Source organism: Calonectris borealis, chromosome 5 (assembly GCF_964195595.1).
Source record: "Calonectris borealis chromosome 5, bCalBor7.hap1.2, whole genome shotgun sequence".
NCBI classification, from domain to species: domain Eukaryota; kingdom Metazoa; phylum Chordata; class Aves; order Procellariiformes; family Procellariidae; genus Calonectris; species Calonectris borealis.
This window is the reverse complement of record NC_134316.1, coordinates 10,129,275-10,147,460: the sequence shown is the minus strand read 5'-3', so window position 1 is coordinate 10,147,460 and position 18,186 is coordinate 10,129,275. Positions and strand designations below refer to the sequence as shown.

Genomic DNA, 18,186 nt, shown 5'->3' with positions numbered 1-18,186 from the left:
TGTTATTTAATGTACATTTTTCTTCCCTTTTGCATTTTGCTGCATCCAGTCCTGATTTTAGTTTGAGGCTTGTGCATTTGTTATCTTTGGGACACAGCTATTACTGCAAGTGGTGCAGTTAAGTGCACCATTCCATTGAGAGCTATGGATTGTCTGTTTTTGTAAACCTTATTTTAGGAAAGATTTGAACGAAGAATTAGAGACAGACAGGAACCATAAATGCAGCTAAATGTAAAATGACAGGATTTTTTTTTAATACCTTATCAAATGTCCTTTATTCAACATATTGTCAAGTCACCTATAAATGTCAAACATACAATAATAAAAACTACCTGTAGTGGGTAGCGACAGCCTAGTCTTCTCGACTATATTTAAGAAAGGCAAAAAAAGCCCTAAATAAATAAAATATCTAAGCAATAGTACTGTTGCCTCAAGCATATCAGACTCACACTGTCAGAGACCCATTCCAGAAATCTGGTGCTAAGAAAGTGCTTCCCAACCCACGAAAATAGTGCCAGGAAGGGACGAGCTTGAGAGACAGTGTCCACATGGATAGATTTCAAAGCACTAAGGATTTTAGAGATTATTACTGGTGGGCTACTGTGTACAGAAGTTGCAACAGCAAATGCTATTAGTGTTACTGATTGTTTCCAGTCCTGTACCTGGAGAGATACTAGGAGCCTTGTGAGCACTTGGCCCTGGGTGTTTCCAGTCTGGAAGTCAACTCTGTGGATCAGTATTACTCTTACCTTTTGGAAGCAACCAAACGCCTCCAAACACCAAAATATCCCAGTGAGGAAAAATCCCAGTGAAGTCCCCAAAGGTCTAGTGCCCATGTTACCAGAAGGAGACCCAAAGTTAAAGTGAAAGTCTGCATATTTTTTTTTTCTGATCCCCCAGCATAAACAGAAGCAAAAAAAGTGCTTTGAATCTGACCCTGAAAGTGCTGACTCATTAGAATTTGTGCTTTAGTACCTTATATTTGCCTCCACGCTGTTCACTGCTCCACTGCAGTAAGCTCTGAATATGCATACGACACACCTGCTCACTCTTTCTAGTATCTCCTGCAAGGGCTTGTATTTTAAACCGAGAAGACAGACAATGCTCAAGGGAAGAAGTGTCCCATTTTACAGATGGGGAACTGTGATACAGGCTGATGCATTTCTAAGTAGCTTTCTGAACACTCGGGTATTTGCATACTTGTTCAGAACATCTGCGACTTTAGGTTTACAAGGCTTTTCAGGACTTTGTATATCGTACAACACCCTTTTCCCACAGTATCTCTCTTCTCTTTGATTCTTCACCTCCCTCAAGAAAATATTTCAAGACCTTTGAACGTACAGGGAATGCTCTGTGATCATAGGCCGAAATGTATGGGCCCTGTCACAGACTGAGGCTGCCAAACAGGATGGATCATTTCATGGCGTACTGAGAAGCCTTATTTTGAGGTTGCTCGTGCAGATGATATTCAGGTGATGTTTTGTGAAATTCTTACTACGTAGCTTATCATCTCTCCTCAGCAGACTTTCCATGTGTCTGCAAGGCTGGTTTTTGCTTCGTTATCTCTGAGCATTTCTTACAGGATGGAGTAAGAGAGTAAAACCATAGAAGTTATTAGTGAACTGAATTACTGTGATGAGACATATGAGTTTAGAGTCCTGCTCTTTCTTACCTGCTCGTGACGGCAGCAACTAACGTCTATTATGAGTCTGATTTGGGCTAACAGATTTTTCTTTTTATGGTTCACATTCCTTTCACTTGAAGATTGCACCATGAGGCCATGCTGCATCACTGGTGCAAATACAGTGTGAGATGCGCCCTCTCCTGTGCAAAGGTTAATTGTGCAGGGGAAAGGGGGAGTGCAGCGGGATGCAAACCACCCCAGGAGGCATTGGAAGAGATGGGGAGGACTGGTAGGTATCACAACCTCGCCTCTAGACACTAGTTGCAGAAGACATGCTGGGAGATCCAGCTTTGGGGATGCTGCCACTTGTATGCTTCCCTGCACACCAAAGAGGTTAAAAAAATGATTGCATCTCTCTGACGCAATCCCCTCACCCCTATTTGCTACCTTTAGTTTGTGCTGTTTTGAAAATAAGACAGATATTCCAACCTGCGAGGCAACTCTGGCATCATTTCACTATACAGAGGATGTTTCCTAAAAGACCTATCCCACAGCGTGACCCATAGGATGACAATATGCTCACGAATAAAAGCTATTAGGTTGTGGACATTTTTGAAAGCCTGGTTCTGAGTTAGGTTTCATCACTCACTCCCCAACAGAAATTTGACATTGGATTGTACATGATAGCAGGGCATAAATCAGACCAGCTACAGATGAAACTTTGTCACACGTAGAGAGTCTGAGTTCATTCGTATCTGGTTTTGCCTGTTTTGTATAACTATCCTCTCGAAGCAAAATTTAATACTGAACATGAAAGCGTTTCTTAGACAGGAAGAGAGTTTTATAAGTGAGTTACCCTAAACAATTACTTAAAAAATGCAGTCTTTAGAAATGACTTAAAATTGATGAATAAACAAACAAATCAGATATATTCTCTGCAAAAACTAGTTTGGCCAGCTCTAGTTCATAGCCAGAAATTATTCACTTCATGCTTCACAGTCATACTAAAATAATCAGCAATCCACTTATCTCACAGGTACATTATGAATGTCTGAGACACATGTAAAAATAAAATCATGTTTTATTTATTCAGTAGCCCACTCTTCTTTAAATCAAATTACGGGAGTTATATCTGAGTAAATGCTGAATACAAAAGAGAGTGAAATTTTTGAATCTCGCCCCTGTTACACTGGTGAGCGCCTTACCCACTCTGAGCCATACATGTGGAGACCCGGCCATCTAAAGATCAAATTGGGAAGCACGGCCCAGGTTTGGTTCTGTACTTTCTCCAAGTCGTCTTACAGCTTAAGCTGAGTTGAGGAAGTTGGGGGACAGATCCAAATAGCTGGGCTGAGAACTGCAGATCTGATGTAGTAGGTGGACCTTTCTTTACAGCACAAAGCAGTCCCTGCAGGAGGAAAGGGTGGAAAGGTCCACACAATCAATCCATCCTTCAGGTCTGCTCTGACCTGAGTAGTGTCCTTTGCTGTGTCTCTGGCAAGCGTTCCAGTGCTGAGAACCTTTCTTCGCCTGTATGGCACAGTCAGATACTGTGTGACAAAACAGATTGCATGCTTCAATTTATCACATGAGAAACAGTCGGCTTCTCCTCTGATGGGATAGTTTAACAATGTGGAAATAGCATTTCTTGATCTCCTCACTCAGATGTAAAGCTGCTTTTCCATTTACCCAAAGAAGTCAGGATTTGCAGTTTTCCCATGTGGATACACTGCTTGGTACCTGGCCCCTAATCCTGTCATGGAATATTTTAGTTTGGAAAGCACCTCTGGAGATCATCTAGGTCATCTTCGAAGTTGGAACAGGATGTACAGGGCCTTGTCACCCCTAAGGCTTTTATTTCAGAGTGCACCTGAACAAAGAAGCTCCAAGGATTTTCATTAAAAGAAGATGCATAACGATGTAGTAATTTAGAACAGCATGTAAATTAGACAAGGCAAAAGAATTACAGATGTTGCATCAGACCCTGCTAATCCCTGTCCCCTGCACCTACGGCACTGGGCTCCAATATTGGTTGCTCTAAAGACAGTCATGTTTTATCAGACGAAAAACATCAGAGAGATTTCAAAATTCATCGAGGTGAATATCTAATCTGCATCCATTTCAATCAGTTCAGAAGTCTGTATCTTTGGTTTCTTCTAAATTCACTGGTATTATTCATCAGAGTTTTACATTTAGATTATGCAAATCCTGAGTTTGGGGCAGTTTGCATATGTGTCTTCAGAGATTAATCACCAATGCCCTGGCTCACTGTTACGAGCTGTTACGAGCAACGCCTGCTGCTGATTTTTTTAGTAATGGAAAGTTTGATTTTCCGCAAAGTTACAGATATTCAGCACTTTGCAGATCTCTCCTTGATACCTTAGAGAGTTTGATCTCTTGGATGCGTATGAAAATACAAAACCACAGTTTGTTAATTAACATCACAACAGAATTTCACATTTTCCCGAGAAACAATCTCCTATTCAATTCAGTATTATGTGAACTATTTTTGAGGACACAAGCCTTTCACAGGTAGATGCCAGAGGAGTCATTAAATAATACAAAAATTAAATACGTCATAAATACAATAACTTGAGGAAATGCTATTTTGGCACAGTGCTGCTTTGCAAAAGTGTATCAGAATAAAGCATAATATACATATACATAATATGACAATTTAAAAACATTAAAAAGTATTGTATTTACATTAACATTGGCGAATGTTAGTTCAATTCAGAAATGTCAACGTTAATGATGATTTAAAATCTTACAGAAATACAACATTACAGATGAAGCAGAACAATGCTGTGAAACACTTTACAATTACTCAAAAAAACATCCAACTGATTCATGTTCTTTGTCTGTTTTACTTTGATCATGTCAAAATATGAAGAACTAGATAAATCTTGCCAGATTTGTATCATTCTTATCTTCTAATTTCTGGTTTGAAGGCACAGGAAACTACCATCAATAATTTATTCATACCGAAAGCGGCAGCAGCAACAATGAAACCTGCCCCAGCATAGCCTCTTGTATGCACCACCAGCATGTCCGAGGGAGTTCCCATCCACGGGGAGAAGGAACTGTGTTCTCCATGCTGCCATCCCTTCCCTGTCAGTAAGGCACTTCACGCTTGTGTAGACTCCTACACACTAAAAGTTGGATCAATACAAAAAGGGAAGTGTTAGCTTAGAAATGAAACACAAGTACAACAAACTCCCGGAGATGGCATAAAAACAGTCCATGACACCACTCGGAAACGTATAAGTTTTCTATATACTTCAGTGCATTCCAGATTTAACTGCAAAATAAGTAAAATCTACTAATTGTAAAGTATCAAGTATTAGAATTGTACATTTTAAGAATTTCACGTCGGTGCAGGATCTTGACTAATACAGTAGAAGTATTGTTGGTCTGTGTTATCAGGCCACTGTTTTGCCCTTTAATTCTCCCCAGAATGTGCAAGGTAGATAAAGCTGCATACTGAAGTATTAGGAACATTTCAAGGCTCTTGTTGAAAGACTTCCTCATTTTTAATATTTTCCACTGGTTAACCACAAACGTTAACAACAGAGTACGTGTATGAGAATCTGAACATGTACCTCCTCAAGAACTAAAAATTTCAACCATAAGAATAGGCCCTACATTGTTCTTCTCAGCAGGGGTTTTTTTTTGCCTATCTCAGAAGATAAAACTGGTTCTGAATTCATATGAGGAAAAGAGTCAGTCCAAAAAATAAGCTTTTAAGATTTCAATTTGAGTCAAAGTAAATTACTTAGTTTATTCCACATGTCCTTAGCAAAGCAATATTTTCACCAATGATACTGGTGGGCAAACTTTATCATAGGAGACAAACAGAAATAAGGAGTATCGCTCCCATAGCGTCCTCAAGGAGTTGCTGGCCCATGCACTATGGCAAAGCTTCCTACGGACGTCAGCATGTAAATACTTGTGTGCTGCCGTCTGCGGCCCGCAGCTGGTGTTGGGAACTTCTTATTTGTGTCAGCAGCTAACTGCTAGCTGCCACCTTCTTGGTCTTTGCCACTGTTACAGGTCTTTTGAATGTCAGATGAATCTGGTATTTCTTTGTTTTCTTCTCCTAGCCCTCCTTCCTGTGATTCTTTTGACATTTTCAATTTTATGCTGTCCGTCTTGTGATTAATGGATGAATTCAGCCTGAATGAGTTCAATCTCCATCTTCTCAGGCTACTATAAAAATCTTTTCTGACATTTTCACTAACCAACACGTAGATGATTGGATCGGCAATGCTGTTTGCAGTGGCCAAACACAGAAACACTGTAAAAATTGAATATATATCTTTTTCAAATGGGCATGAGCAATTCTGATGAAACATAAAGTATATGGATCTTATTATGAGTACCACATGGTAGGGAGCAAAGCAGATCAGGAAAATGACAATAATGGCGATAGCCAGATACTTCACTTTGGCTTTTTGGCGACGAGTCAAGCTGCTGCTTGTTTTTGTACTTTGGAAAATTTTGTAGTTTGTGAAAATGAGGATTGTGAAAGGTATGGCAAATCCAAATAAGAATCTGGCAAAGCTGAAAGAAGCCAATTTTATGTTAAGGGGCAAAGTCTCAAAGCAGGTCTTCTTATTCTTATGTTCATCTTCCATGAAAAGTACGGGAGTGTGGATTATTGCAACCACAGCAAAGAGAAAACACACTATTATGATTGCCTTTTTCTGTCCTCTTCTGCCCCTTGATTCCAGAGCATACACCAGTGCCACATAACGATCCACAGAAATGCAACACAAAAGCAGAATGCTGATGTATATGTTGCAGAAAAAGATGAATCCTGTTATTCTGCAAGCCTTTGCACCCATTTTCCAGTGGTGCTCATCTTGCACATAGATAATCCAGAGAGGCAAGGTACTTAAATACATCAGCTCACACAATGATAAACTGAAAATGTAGATGGCAATTACTTTATTCCTTTGGATTTGTACAAACGTCAGCAGGGAAGTTAAGCAATTTGCTGGAAGGCCTATGGCAAAAACGATGCTGTAAACAGCAACCAGAAGTGTCTTGCTGTCTTTGTAGGGGATTCCTGTGCAAGTGGAGCTATTATTTGTGTCTGTACAATTTTCCATTATTCTTTTTCCAGCTGATGTTTCCTGAGAATCAGAAGACAAGGTGGAAAGTTAGCATTTGCATCACTTAAAAATGTGTCAGTAAAGGTTATGGTCCCATAGGTGCCAACAGGACGTGTCAGGGGAACAAGTGGGATGCTTGTCTTGGGGAAGCATCTAAGATGATAAGCAAGTTTTCCAAGACCTGCTGGTCTCCTGTAGTGCCTCCTGGGAGTCAGGTCTGGTTTACTTCCAGGAAAAAGTGCCTTTCTTCACAAGGAATTTCTTGACTACAGCATGCCTATTCACTAAAACAGGGTATTGGGGACTGTCCCTAAACCAGGCTGCCTCATAAACAGGACAGAGCTGCTGACCAATTACTAAAGTCACTTCCTACAGGAAATTAAGGGCATTAATCTTCAATTCATTTTTTTCAAACTGAGTAACTGAGTAAAAAATGCAAACCGTAGAGATTTCAGAGGCAGACTTCCAAAAGAAGCTGTCATTTATGGTCGATCCGATGGGGGAACTGTCTGAAGTGGGTGGTGGTAGTTGTGTCAGGGACTACCCAGCATACAGGAACCAGAACACTGGTGTGTACCTCCACACTGCATTACAACATAGTGGTTCAGATCTAGCTAATTCATACTTCTCCTCTCCCTCCTCTTAATGAATAACTGCAGCTGAAGAACGTAAACTTGTAGTGCTATATAACACGCACCATAGTAAGCCAGTGAAACTGCCTACCGCATCTCTTTGATGCCTCTGGGAAACAACAGGAAACAAGGGCAGTTGAAGGAAGTAAACACCAAAGAGAAGAATATACACACATTTAAGAAATAGAGGTGAAGAAAATTAATGCTCTTTGAACAGGTGTGGTTACAAAAAACTCCACCTTTCCAAGATAACCATACACAAGAGCAGACTTGGCATTTGGTTAGTGTGAAGTAGTGCTAGGAAAGCATTTCTTGCAAAGCCACATCATGATTTCCATGCCAAATTCTTCTCCAAGTGGAGAGAGGAATATGGAGGTGGGTGTACCATAATGGTGTTGTGTGCCCTTAAAAATTGTACTTTGCTGTATTTATGAGTTGAAGTTGTTCACTGTATAACATCCTTGATAATAAAAGGTCTTGTCTGGTCTAATCTTTTGGGCATTCTCTAACTGGGTGGACACCTGCTCCAGGGAACAGTCAGCTAACTCCAGAAGGAGTAGATGTGTTGACAGAGATTGAGTCCCTTCAGACAGAGGAGAGGCATGAGCTTTCTTGGTCCACACTGTGTATGAGCAACTTCTTTAACCCTGAGTTCACGCAGGGGAGAAGGGAGCTTTTAGCAGCCTCGGAACATTTATTTGTTGCTTGTTTGGGCTCATGTCAAGCAGACCAAAGGGAAGCATTCTGCTCCCAGTGCAGTGGGATTGTCTCCTGCATCTCTGGAAGGGTGGACAAGCTGGTGGGGACCTTCCTTCCCCTCCATGTGGGCAAGAGCAGTCCCTGGGGTGGCGTAAGCAGCTCCCCCTGAATGCCTAACAGAGCACCTGCCAATGCAAGATCCCTAAAGCTTGAAGGGCTGTCAGGTCTTAGTTAACTACCAGATGAAGAGAATGGTATGAGAAAATGGACATGAGTTGCCTTAGCCTGCGAGACCCTCACAGCAGCGCGGTGCTAGCCACAGCCATAAACACCAAGAGAGGTTTTCCCGGCCCATGCCAAGAGGTGTTCTTTTCCAGCAAGCACCCCAACGCAGTCCGAGCCCGCTCAATGACAGCAGCTTCTGAGTGAAGATGTCCCGGCAAGCGAGCAGACGGGGCAGAGGCAGCAGTACCTGCCGTCCCCATCCCCAGCGGCAGCGTAGGCTGTTCCCCAGGGCGAGGATGTTTGGAAGGGGCCTCCACAGACAGAGGAACTGAGAAAGTGCTGTGTAAGAAGCACGCCGGAGGGCGCGACCGCCCTCTGCGACTACCTTCCACTTCCCCCTGCAGCAAACCGTGCTCCGCTCGCCTGCTGACACCTTGACGAGGGTCAGCATCCCTTGCCCGAGGGCCGCATCCCTCCATGTCTGAGAATCGGACTGTCTGGAGTCTGGTGGGTATGTTCAGGCCCTCTCAAGGGGGATCTGAAGTTTCCTTTAGTTTCAGATGTCCAATCTTAAGAACAACTGGAGAAGAGGATCCTCACTGCTGTGGCAGGGGGGAGATGGCGAGGTACTCAGCAGGGCTGCCGCAAGGTTTCTGTGTGAGAGGGTGTAAAATTACTTCCCTTCTTTCCTAATACCTGATAGCTGATATTAACTTAGAAAAACGGTAAGGGCTGGTGGTGACTTGAGTCTTTTGCTGCCTCTGGGCATCTGCCACCCTCGGTGAATGAGGTGGGGCCTTCTTTGGGCCACCCATGAACCGCTGCGTAGAGGGGATAAACACGGTGCTTGGTTTGAGGGTCAGCAGCGGTTCTCTGCCCAGACCTCACCTGGGACGGGGCATACGAGAGCTTGTCCTCGACTCAGACACGTCTGGCCGATGTGAGAGCTGCTGTACACCTGCACACCACAGAGCGGTCCTGGAGACCTCCCCTTCTACGGTGAAGCACAGCAGGTGAACACAACTCACACGTGAGGGAGACGGCAGCAGCCGAGGCGGGGACGCGGCACAGCCGCACGCCATCTCAGTTGCTCAGCGGCTGTCTACGCCTCGCACCGCAGCAAAAAAACCTTCAAGAGTGGTTGAAGGTATTTGTCTGAATATTCTCCTTTCTGCATGGCCTACGCCTGCTGTTCGCTGCTCGTTGTGCGCAGGCATGCTTCCCCCAGAGGTACCTGTCACGCCGGCGATGGTGCAGGGCAGGAAGGAAGTGGTAGAAGACATATTCTGTAGACACGTGGTTCCCAATGTTTCTTTTTCTTGCCTCCTTCCTTTGCCTCCTCCCTTCCCGCTCTGCTCCAAGTCTCCTTCCCGCGCTTAGCACCCATGAGTGAGCCTCAGGAAGGAGATGCCTGTGACTTTTTAAGCTGCCTGCACGGGGCATGCTTTTTTTTCTTGGCTTTTGGCGTATGGCCTAAGCCACAGGGTTGAGACTGAGCTGAAGAGACCTTCACCCTTAAATGACTGTCAGCTGCCAAGCGCAAAGCCTCAACTGGCAAAGTGCAGCCATAGACGTGAATATACACTTGTAGAGAAAAAGCATGTGCCGAATGCTTCTCCTGAAGGTCTGGCCTGTCAGCTCAGGAGCCTGGATCCTTCCCAGCAGTAATGCTCCATGTCTCAGCCCCGTACCAGGAAGGAGAGGAGGACATCCATTTGCTCCCCTCCCTCACCTTCTCCTGGCTCTCTGCCCTGTCCAAGGGAGAGTCTCCTGGCCCTGGCCACTGCATCCAGCCCCAGATCTGAGCTTCACTTGTCTCTGCTCAGCTCTCCAGGCCTGCGGAGGGGTTTCCTCATTAAACTGAAGATCAGAAAGCAGCACTCAGCAGACAATTTATGAAATTTCTCCCTGTGACATTGCCCCTCTGCAATTGAAAGCACATATTCATCCTGTTGTCAGGCCTTTAGAGTTTGCTGTTTTGATACTTGGCTCAACTCAGAAGATTCCCAGTTCTGTCTTCTTCTGTGGTTGCTGGGCGGTGATGGGTGTATCCCCACATCTTTCGAATGTAGCATTCATAACTGCACTGCTTTATCTAAAGAGGCAGCTGTTACCTGTGAGCGCTTTGTTGTTGTCCCACACTGCTGCAGGACTGGAGCAGGCTAACCTGCATCTCAGGTACTCATTCAAATAAAAAATAATAATGATTACGCAGCTGAAAAAAACATACTCTTTCAGGGTTCATTTTCTGCTACTATTCGTGATGAGCAATTTTAGTGATAGAAACATTGGTTGGAACAGCAGAACTTAAGAGATTTATCACATCCAGCAATTTTCAAGCATTTATAAAGGCTCAAACATAGCTGTGATGCCAACGATGAGCAATATCCAAGAACGCATTTGTGAGAGACAAGCTGTTTCAATGCATTAGGTTTCTTAGCTGTCCTGTAGCTTTCAGTTGAGCAAAACCTGTCCAAAGTAGCTGTTCTCACCTTTCTGTGACCTACCCTGTTCTGCTAGGGCTCACCAACCATTACTAGGTGCTACATCAGGTCCTGGGTGTGTTTTGCATCAACAGCTCAAATTATATTTAGCAGCACTCTGAGGCTCCTTGCTCTGTGAGACTCACTGTGCATGACAAACTGCAGTCAGTACGTGCATGTTTCTCACCTTCAGGATGTGCAAAACATCTCATCTTCCAGGACAGAGACATCACCTCTGGCTCAGGAAGCGCCTGAGCACGAATCCCTAGAAGATGGGGTAATCCACTAAGGAAGATCTGCTGTGTGCCCGCTCTGTATTTGCACTCTTCCCTGGACATCTGCTCTTGGCCTAGGGTATAGCCACAATATTGGGGTAGGTAGGCCTAGCATTTCTAATGTCATTGTGTTATGTTCACACTGTTAGATGAATAGATAATTACATTTCTTACTCATAAACTGGAGTGCCTACGTGCTCTAATGTATGGAGACCTTATGGAGAGAAAACCCTGGAAAAGGGCAGGGCACCTGGAGATGCCCAAGTATTAAGGGTTATGGATGGAAGAGGCATGATGGACGTGAAATCCCATTTTCTTGGAGTGTGGTGAGAAAGCAGCAGAAGTGTCTTGCTGCAGACCCACCAAGCAGGGCTGTCAAACCAGGTAGAGATTGACTGCCCTTTCCTCACCTTCACTTTGATCCAGTGCACCTTGCATTCCTCGTGGCATTATCTGGCCACGTTATCCGGCCGTAATCCTGGCCCAGATTTACCAGGAGGAATGGAAAGGTGCTCTTTCTCAGGCTTTTCTAGAAAGTGGCAGATTTCAAATACCAAACTGGTGCCTGGTCTAGAAATCAGATCTTCCATCTTGTGAACAGGGGCCAAAGCACTGCTTTGTTGTGCAGGAGAGCCTGCGCGATGGTCATCTGTCCTCTCCTACCCAGTGTCAGGGAGCATTGAACTATCCTACAGAGGTGCCCTACACAGCTCAGGGGAGATGAAACCATGAACCTGGGATGCTGTGACGATGTGGTTTCATATCACAGCCATGCCAGAATAGCAGCCTGGCTGTCACCTTTTTTTCTCTCTGCCTTGTCCCTCACCAATAGGTCATCCGACCCCACAGTGAATGTGCACAGAGTGGTAAACTAGCAGAAGATTTGTCCCCTTTTTCTATCTGGGTCAGTTGTCCACCAGTTGACCTTTCTGAAGTGGCTCACTAGGGTCAAAGCAGCACCAGGGCTGGCACAAGGGAATTAGTAGTAAGTAGCACATGGCCAGGAGTGGAGCAGCCAGAGGCAGGTGGAGGTAGGGGTTGTACAGGGAGCAGCTCAGCCATAGTGTGAGCTGCACCCTCCATCAGTCTCCAGAGGCACTGCCGATCTCTGCTGACTATTTAGGGGTCTTTGCAACCGAGTTACCCAACCAGGCACCTTCTCTGTGGATGCTGCAAGTGCTGAGCAGAGCGCTTTGGATAAGCAGTGCATCTGGCCGGTGGAGCCACGTGGTGGTGGACAGCAGCTCTAACCACATCAGCCTCTTCAGCTCTTTTGCCTTGCAAATGCCACTGCTAAGCCCTGAAAAGGGTGTGAACTTTTGCGAGCCTGTGGGCTTAGAGCTTATCGCTTCAGAGTGAATGTTAAGGTCTTCACCAGAGCCTGGTCCCTGAATGAAGCAGAAAAGGGTCCTGAGAGGTGCAGAGACTTGACTGGGGGCTCTTGCTGCTCATTCAGACCAGCTGCATTAATATTTGGTCTTCCCTGAAGAGACTGAAGTGTTTTTGCTAACACTGAGGTATAAAAAGGGAAGTGAAAACAAGGGGGAAAGCAAAAGGCTTTATGGTGCTTTTTTTGTTTGTTTGTTTTATTTGTCTATGAGCTACTCATGTAAAACTGTTTCAATTTCCAACAGAGAAGTTGGAGTGATAAAAATAACCCCTATTATGAAAAGTAAAAAAGAAAATTGCAAATACGGTTACAGGGAAGAGAGGGAGAAGTCAAAAAAAGCACAGTAGTTGAACAAATCACTGGTTGAAAGTCTTTGGATTAATTCACCGGAGATACGGAAGAAAAAAAAGACACAGTGAAATCCATAACAAGAGTACAATTAGATCAGCAGAGCACATTATTTATATATTTTTCATTTTCTAAAAATATTCTGATCGTCCTTCTATGCCAAGGATTATTGATAAAGCTGAACATTTTGAGGAGTTTGTGTGGATATTAAGAATAATATTAAAAAAAAGTCACGCTTATAATGGTTAAGATAAGAACAAACCATCTCTTCACACCTTCCTTCCTGCCCCCAACATTTGGAAATGTTAACAACCTACATGTTTTAAAGCATAACTCAACCTTCAATGAAACAGGACCTGAGTTTCTCCTGAGGGGTTTGTGTGCTTTCCTTAGTAGCATGTGGTACTGTAACTATTCGGCACAAGAGTACTAACGTGATGTCAGTCTGACCACGCAAATCTAGTATCATAAGCATCAATTCCCAGATATGACAGATATGCCACCCACAATACTCATCACCAGTAATATTACTCCTCTTCTGAACCTGGGCTTCTCTTTCTCATGCAGAACCTACATTTTATGAACTATTAAACTTTCCAGCCACTAGCTTTTGTGTCTGTTAACTTTAATAGGAAGTAAGAAATTGCCATGGATTATTTGCTCTGCTGTTCTTGAAAGTAGGAAAAATGTTTGTAGTATCTTTGCAGATAAAAATAAATTATGACCCATTCGCCCAGCAGGTCAGTGAACTGGTTTTTGGGTTTGGTTTTTTTTTTCCCCATTAGTAATAAACAAATTAGTAGATGAAGTCACTCCTATAAGCAAGTCTCAGCATACAAAGGAAAAGCAGCAATGGCTCCACGTAGTTACCCAGCAGACCGATCACTTTTATTGAGACACATAAGATAGTGGGATTTTAATATATTTTTTTGAATAAATTTGAATATAATATAATATACAAATATATAATTTTGAAACTATATCATTTCAAAGCTCTGTAGACAAAAAAGGGTGTTTTAAAGCTACAGGACTATACTGGGAATCCAGCCTGAGCACAACTCCTTCTTAAAATATCTGCCTCTATCCTACCTTGATCAGAAGGAAACCATCGACGGGATTTGAATGCAGAGACAAATAAACACTGTATGAAGCAGCTTTAATGCCTAGTCAGGAAAAAAATCTCCACGTAATTCCTGAAAGAGGAAAGTGGCAAGTTTCTTGTATTTGCTAGATTTCTGTTTGAGCTTTACCCTCTTTTGAACACTCCCTGGCTGCTGCAGCCGTGGAGAAGACTCTCAAGAAACAAGAAGGACCTCTAAGCAGCCTTCTGCTGAACCGAGGCATGGCATATGCTTTGTTTTGGTCACCAAGTGTAGTCATTTGAATCTAGGTTTTTTGCTAGAAGCAACCACTTCTGCATCAGTGGTTACACTAACCTCCAACTGTAGACACCGGACAGAGAACACTGTGGTGAAAGCAGATAATCCTCCTGTTGACTACTGCTGGTTAAAACAAGCTGTGGAGCATTTGTAGGCTGAAAATAGCTGCTGTAAGGAAGCAGCAGGACCTTGAGATTAGTTATACAGCCTTAATATTTAACTTTATACTGCAGATATAAGCAATCTTATTAAAAAAGATTTTTGTTAGAAGAGAGAAGATATTAATCATCTGCCATTCAGGAGGGGAACTCAGCAATAATTTCTGATGAGAAGAAGGTGTTTGATTTATCTCGTGATACACTGTTCATAGAGCTGAACTCTCAGCAACTAGAGATTTAAATACCTGTGTGTGGGCGTTTACATAGATCCACACATCCACTTCTCCCTTCCCACAATCTACAACTAAACGTACTAGTCTGCTAAAATAAGCAGCTGTGAGTGAATTATCACATAATTCAGGGTTGAAAAAGGACCTGGCTTAAAATTGTGATCCTTTCATAAACTGAGTGTCTTAATGCCATGTTACACTACCTGGTGAGGGACTGCAGAGGAGAGAGGAATGCCAGGCAAGTAAGAGAGAAATGTATAAAGGAAACCTCCTGCTACAGGGTTTAAAACCATCTTAGTCAACACATCCAAAAGTAGGTAAAACTAGATACATGTCATATGGAGTAGATAGGATAAGTTCCCAGGTGAAAAACAGAGCCTAAAATCCCCCTGTACCAGTGGACTTTTTCCCCCAGTCTCATGATTTGGAGGCCGTGACTCATGATTTTGGGACTTTTGGACCTGGCAAAGTTTCTCAGTCCTCCCTGAAAGCATCAGAGAGCGGCTGTTGCGGGGCAGATTTACTCCCTGGTACCTACCAGCTTGTCTAGAAAAGGTCCCGCAGCCAGAGGAATGGCTTCATGGCTTGAGAGCCATCGGGAACTCCAGAAATGCCATCATAAATTTGAGGCTAAACTATAAAGCCTGTCAAGTCGAAAGGCTGAGGAAATCATAGGTTTTGGAGCAGCGGCAGTGAAAGTGAACAGCTGAGAGCAGCCCCGACACTGGCGAGTTTTGTGCTGCTGATTCACATCCTCTTCTTCACACACCTTCTTCACACACGAAACCAGCAGGCACTCGTGCTCGATGCCTTCCTAAAGCTATCACATCTTAATTGATAGCCTTGGCAGTGGGGGCTGTTTAAATAAGGCTTCTGTTACTTGCGTGGCTCATTTAGAAACCTAACTGGCCATACTTTCTTGCTGGCTTGTGTTGGAACTACAAAGTCTTGGAAGAAGGAGATGAGAGGGGGAGATTCCCATGCACAGATTCTCTGACCTGCCCCAGGGTGCTCCTGGATGTCAAAACACAGCCAAGTGCTGGCCGATTTGACACTGAGGGCTTACATGTGGATGAATACTGCTCTGGACTCCTGAAAGAGTAGGCTGGGGTATCAGGGAGCAGGCTGTTTTAACAAGGCGAGGAGATCTGGCCATGCTGGGACTCTGCTAGACCTGAGTGTGTCTAATTGACAGGTTTAAGGAAAATCCAACTTCCAGTGGCTGAACAAAGAAGCACCAAGACCTATGTTCAAACCCACAGGTGTACCCCTTAAAAAGGGGTGCTCTGTCATCCTTTAGACTGTAGAATCTCCCCAGCAGCTACTTATGGACACCTTCCTCCTTCTTCTGGGCCTTAGCTGGCCAGGCCTTCAAACAGGAGACTCCATGCAAACCTCTGGCACCTCCAGTTAGAAACACACCAGGAGCCACAGAAAGGCCTGTACTAGACCTGTGTTCACCCCAAACTGTCATGACTCAAAATCGTCTCTGGGGCAGCAACTGTTCACCTGGAGTTGCTGGAGATTTCTGGACTGAGGCCATACATCTTTTCACCCTTCAGTGAATGCCAGCAGGTGGCCAAATGTGACACCTGGACCAATGCAAGTCCTAAGTAAAGGCTTTCAAGTCTGTGCATGAACAAGTGAAGCCGTCCTGTGGCCCAGAGAGAGACTTGTCCCTGCTAGGAGGAGCATCATGTCCAGAGGTGTGAACATTCAGGCAGGCAAGGCGATCAGCATGGAACCGGCATAGCCATGCCTATGGCCTGTGGTAGCCCTTAGCTGGCACCCAGCACCTCCGTGCTCCTGGACCCACAGAGGCTTTGGGGACCTCAGGCTCTGTTACTGCCACACATGAACACATGTTGTTGTAGCAGAGTTGGGTAGCAGGGATGTGTTTTAGTGCCCACACATTTGTCCTACCTTGTGGTAAGCCTCTTTGCTTGTTTGTAAGTTGGCTGTGGATTGTGGCTGGCCAATGGCTCTGTTTGTTTCCCTATATTGGTTTGGTTTTATTAATGGACAGGGTTGTGTCTGACTGCAGCTTGGTCCTGCATGCTGTTGGCCTGTCACTGCTGAGCCCTGCCCAGGCTCTGTCCTCCATTGATGACCTGGTCGCATCCTGCCAGCCTGTCATTGCCTAGGTCTCTCTTTCCCTATATGTGGTCTCTGCATTGCCATGGTTCATTCCTGCCATTCACCGTCCTGCTGCTGCTTTCCCTGCCTCTGTCCCAAGTCAGTCAGTGGTTTTCAAACCACTGCTGTCCCTGGAGAACCACAAATGGTAATTCATACCTCTTTTGTGACTCAAGTTCCCACAGAAGCCAGATGATGCTGGCTTAGGGGACAAGTGTCCAGGCAGGACTGCCACGAGGCAGTGACACTTGCACAGTATATTTATTCATAACCAAATACATCTCCTGATTAAACTCCCAAATTCACAAACTTCCCCCCTTCCTGCATGGACACCTCCATTGCAATAGTGACAGTCACAGGGATCACAGGCTTTTCCTACATCCCCAAAATATGATTGTCCCTTTCAACCCTCTGAAATCCCCCAGTACAGCTTAGCTGTACTGAAAAGAGTGAGTGTAGACAGGATGGCTGCACTCTGCCAGTAGTAGGAAAACGCAAAGATGGTGTTGAGCTTTGACCTTGTGACAGTAGATTAACTCTCTCCCGTGGGGGACTTACTGGTCTTGGCACTGCCCTTGTGGGTCTGTGTGGGAGCTGCTGTGACGTGGGAGCTGCACTGCTGCTGGTAGCATCATCAGTACTAAAGAGGTTGCCAGGGAAAAAAAGCAAAAAGGTGTCAGAAATAATTTCATGACCTGCCAGACTTGGGGTCACTGATATATTGCTTGTCACTGAGAAGTCTAGCTAGTTTCTGCTCAAAATTGTTTTACTTTTGGCTAAAGCGAATGTGTCTCAGCAGGTGGGATCTGCAAAGCCTTGTGAAAACCACAGTGCCTTCTAACACTTGAAACAATTCTATTTTTAACAGAACAGTTAAAGATGGTATTTACAAGTGCTCTGAACTCAGACACCAATATTTCCTCCTTTTCCATTTACCAGGAAACTCAATTTCTTTGTTCCTTCTTGTCCTATGATTCACTTTTAACTAATTGGAGAACTACTGTTTTCCTTTTTTGCCATCTGGGTCACCTCCTATAGATAGCTAGCTAGCTCATATACCAGTGGCAGAGTTTTCCCCTTAAGACCTTAGTTACATCAGCAAAAACTGCGACACTCAAAGATTCCTCTTTGTACCTACACGTGTCTCTGATGTCTCTGTGAGCCCACTTACGTCTGCTAAATCTCCTGTAGTGTCTTGCCCAAATCCTCCGCTGCGATCTCTTCCAGCTGTTTGTTCAACCACAATGAGCATCTCATTCTTGGTCGGGACCCTTAGAGTCTACACTGGAAGACATTGATGTAAAAATCCCAGCTACCAGATATTCCCCAAAGTGTCCTTCTTTAGGGATATCAAAATCATACATTGTTTCTGATAGACGCTGTTCGGAATTTCCCACTTCTCTCGGACCTTTCCACTCCAGTCAGGCCCTGCTCGCCTGTGCACTGATACAACCCACTTCACTTTCCAGGTCCAAGACTCAATGCTGAAT

At 44.2% G+C, this 18,186-nt stretch overlaps 1 protein-coding gene across 4 annotated transcripts in view; it reads right to left on the bottom strand.

The window, feature by feature from the left end:
* Positions 1 to 2,687: 2,687 nt before the first annotated feature.
* The window catches only part of GPR132 (G protein-coupled receptor 132), an 88,050-nt gene continuing 72,551 nt past the window's right edge, over positions 2,688 to 18,186 (bottom strand). For 3 of the 4 annotated variants that reach the window (XM_075150929.1, XM_075150927.1, XM_075150928.1), the window contains exon 2: positions 2,688 to 6,762. In XM_075150929.1, coding sequence (XP_075007030.1) covers positions 5,641 to 6,738 — 1,098 coding nt within the window. In that variant the 5' untranslated portion in view covers positions 6,739 to 6,762 and the 3' untranslated portion in view covers positions 2,688 to 5,640. Of the gene's footprint in view, positions 6,763 to 10,029; positions 10,124 to 18,186 lie in introns of those variants that run through there. The other variant, XM_075150930.1, reaches the window with a different exon arrangement.